We start from the raw sequence: 2,966 nt of genomic DNA, 5'->3' as shown, positions 1-2,966 counted from the left end.
TAATGGCGGTAAACCAGATATATTTCTAACAATGACATGCAATCCTTCTTGGAGTGAGATAACATCAGAACTTTTGCCTTTTCAAACACCACAAGATCGTCCAGATTTGCTAACAAGAATATTTTGTTCAAAATTCGAGAAATTGAAGGATGGTGTTATTAATAAAGGAGTCTTGGGTAAATTTAAAAGCTACATGTATGTCACTGAATTTCAAAAGCGAGGACTGTCGCATGTGCATATGTTGTTGGTCTTAGAAAGTAACAACAAGTTGCGTGACCCAAAAGATTATGATAGTATGGTAAGAGCAGAAATATCTAAATTAGAATGTGAATCACAGTTGCATGAAGTTGTTGTAAGACATATGATCCACGAACCTTGCGGCATAATCAACTGAAAGTCTCCATGTATGAAAGACGGACATTGTAAAAAAAGGTATCCCAAACAATTCTTGGATGAAACACGTCAAGGCACTAACTCATATCCTGAGTATAGGAGAAGGTTTGATGAGTCTGTATCGTTAGGTAGAGATAGGTCTGCCGATAATAGATGGGTGGTTCCTTATAACCCTTGGTTACTGTTAAAGTATGACTGCCACATCAATGTAGAGATTTGCAGTAGCATTAAAAGTATCAAGTATCTATACAAATATGTGTACAAGGACCCTGATTATGTGGCTATGGAGGTTCATAAAGGATCATACATGGATGAAGTTCAGCAATATGTTGATGCAAGATGGATTTGTGCTCCTGAGGCATTATGGAAAATATCTTGATTCACTCTTTACCGATTATATCCTTCAGTTTTAAGATTGCAGATCCACTTGCCGAACCGACATCAAGTGTGCTTTTATGATCATCAGCAAATTGCAGATGTGTTAAATAATGAACACAACTCCAAAATAATGCTCACACAATTCTTTGCATTGAATCTACGAGATCCACAAGCAAGAAAGTATTTGTATAAAGAGATTCCAGAGCATTATTTTTGGAACAAGTGGGATATGGAATGGCATCGTAGACGGTCAACAAGAAAAGTTATCAGGAGAATCTATACGGTATCACCTTCGGAGGGAGATAAGTTTTACTTGCGAGTGTTGTTATCTCATGTCACAGGTCCAACCAATTAGGAGTATCTTCTTACAAATAATGGCACGACTTTCAATATATTCAAAAAATCAGTCGAGGATAGAGGATTTCTAGAGACTGATCATAGTATTCGTGATTGTTTGGTTGAGGCTACGAGTGTCGAATGCCATATGCTTTACGGAGGTTATTCGTGACGATTTTAGTATTTTGTGAACCTACTGATGTTAGAGGCCTTTGAAATGAGTTTTTTACATATATGGTACAGGATTATCAAATAACTAACAATGTTGTGGAATCAGACTTAACTAATATGTTGCTGAAGGACTTGAATGAACTCTTAAACTTGCACGGTAAAAAAATTGAAGATTATGATCTCCCATCTTTACCCCCTAATACAATAGACAGAGGTGCAATTCCAAGTATCATGCAAGAGGAGTTAGCGGTCAATATCCCCAATGAAGATATTGAATTTGTTGCTAAGTTAAATAATGATCAAATGATTGCATTCAACACCATTCTGAATGTAATTGTTCAAAAACACATTGGGGTATTTTTTGTTGATGGTCCAGGAGGAACAGGTAAAACATTCCTTTATAGAACATTAATGGCAAGTTTAAGAAGTAGAGGAGAAATTGTCTTAGCAACTGCATCATCTGATATAGCTGCAACATTGTTACCCGGTGGTAGGACCGCACACTCTCGATTTAAGATACCTGTTGATATACAACGGAGTTCCATTTGTGGTATTCAAAAGCAAAAAGATCTTGCAACAATCATTAGAGTTGTTGCCGCAATAATTTGGGATGAAGCACCAATGACAAACAAAAATTGTTTGGAAGCCTTAGATCGATCATTACAAGACATTTGTAGCAACAGTGCTCCATTTGGTGGAAAAGTTCTGATTATGGGGGGAGATTTTCGTCAAGTTCTTCCTGTTGTAAGAAAAGGTACTAAGGCACAAATGATTTCAGCATATATTGTTCAGTCTCATTTATGGAATCATACCAAGATTTTGTGTTTGCGTCAAAATATGCGATCATTGTGTGATCAAGAGTTTGCAGAATTTCTTATTCAACATGGTGATGATGTTGAACCTACCAAACCAGATGATATGGTAAGGTTACCTTTACATATTGCAATCCCATGGGAAGGTGAACATTCCATACAAGTTCTTATCCAACATATTTTTCCTAATTTAGAATTGCATGGTTGGGATGCCCCATATATGGTACAAAGAGCTATTTTGACACCAACAAATGATGATGTCCAGAAATTGAATGATATGATTATCGACTAGTTTCCAGGAGAAGAACATAATTTGTTGTCGTTTGACGAGGTTGAAGGAGATAATCATAATTTATACCAGCAAGAATTCTTAAACTCAATTGCACAAGGTAGTTTGCCACCACATATTCTAAAGATAAAAAAGGGTGCACCATTAATGTTGTTACGAAATCTAGATCCTAGATATGGATTGTGTAATGGGACGCAGTTACTATGTCGTGGTTTACTTATGAATATGTTAGATGTGGAAATCTTGACACGAAGCAACGCAGGAAAACGTGTTTTTTTGCCCAGAATTAAAATAAAAACATCTGCAAGTGATGGACTGCCTTTTGTCCTTAGTAGAAAGCAGTTTCCTATGCGACTAGGTTTTGCAATTACAATAAATAAATCACAAGTACAAACCATTCCAAATGTTGGAATATATCTTCTACGACATGTTTTTAGTCATGGACAGTTGTATGTGACTTTATCCAGGGGTGTTTCACAGACTACAACAAGAGTTTTAACTAGGGAAGGAAAATTGAAAGGAGAAGATTGTGACTACATGAAAAATATAGTCTACAAACAAATTCTTTTATCGCACCCGCAGGTATT

General features: G+C 36.3%; 1 protein-coding gene across 1 annotated transcript; it reads left to right on the top strand.

The window, feature by feature from the left end:
* Positions 1-1,341: 1,341 nt before the first annotated feature.
* LOC127123491 (ATP-dependent DNA helicase PIF1-like) lies at positions 1,342-2,382 on the top strand. The gene has a single exon (XM_051053704.1). The coding sequence runs from the start codon at positions 1,342-1,344 to the stop codon at positions 2,380-2,382; it is 1,041 nt and encodes a 346-aa protein (XP_050909661.1).
* Positions 2,383-2,966: the final 584 nt, after the last annotated feature.

Source organism: Lathyrus oleraceus, chromosome 2 (assembly GCF_024323335.1).
Source record: "Lathyrus oleraceus cultivar Zhongwan6 chromosome 2, CAAS_Psat_ZW6_1.0, whole genome shotgun sequence".
Classification (NCBI taxonomy): domain Eukaryota; kingdom Viridiplantae; phylum Streptophyta; class Magnoliopsida; order Fabales; family Fabaceae; genus Lathyrus; species Lathyrus oleraceus.
Note: the sequence above shows the minus strand (reverse complement) of the source record. Positions and strands in the feature narration are given on the sequence as shown.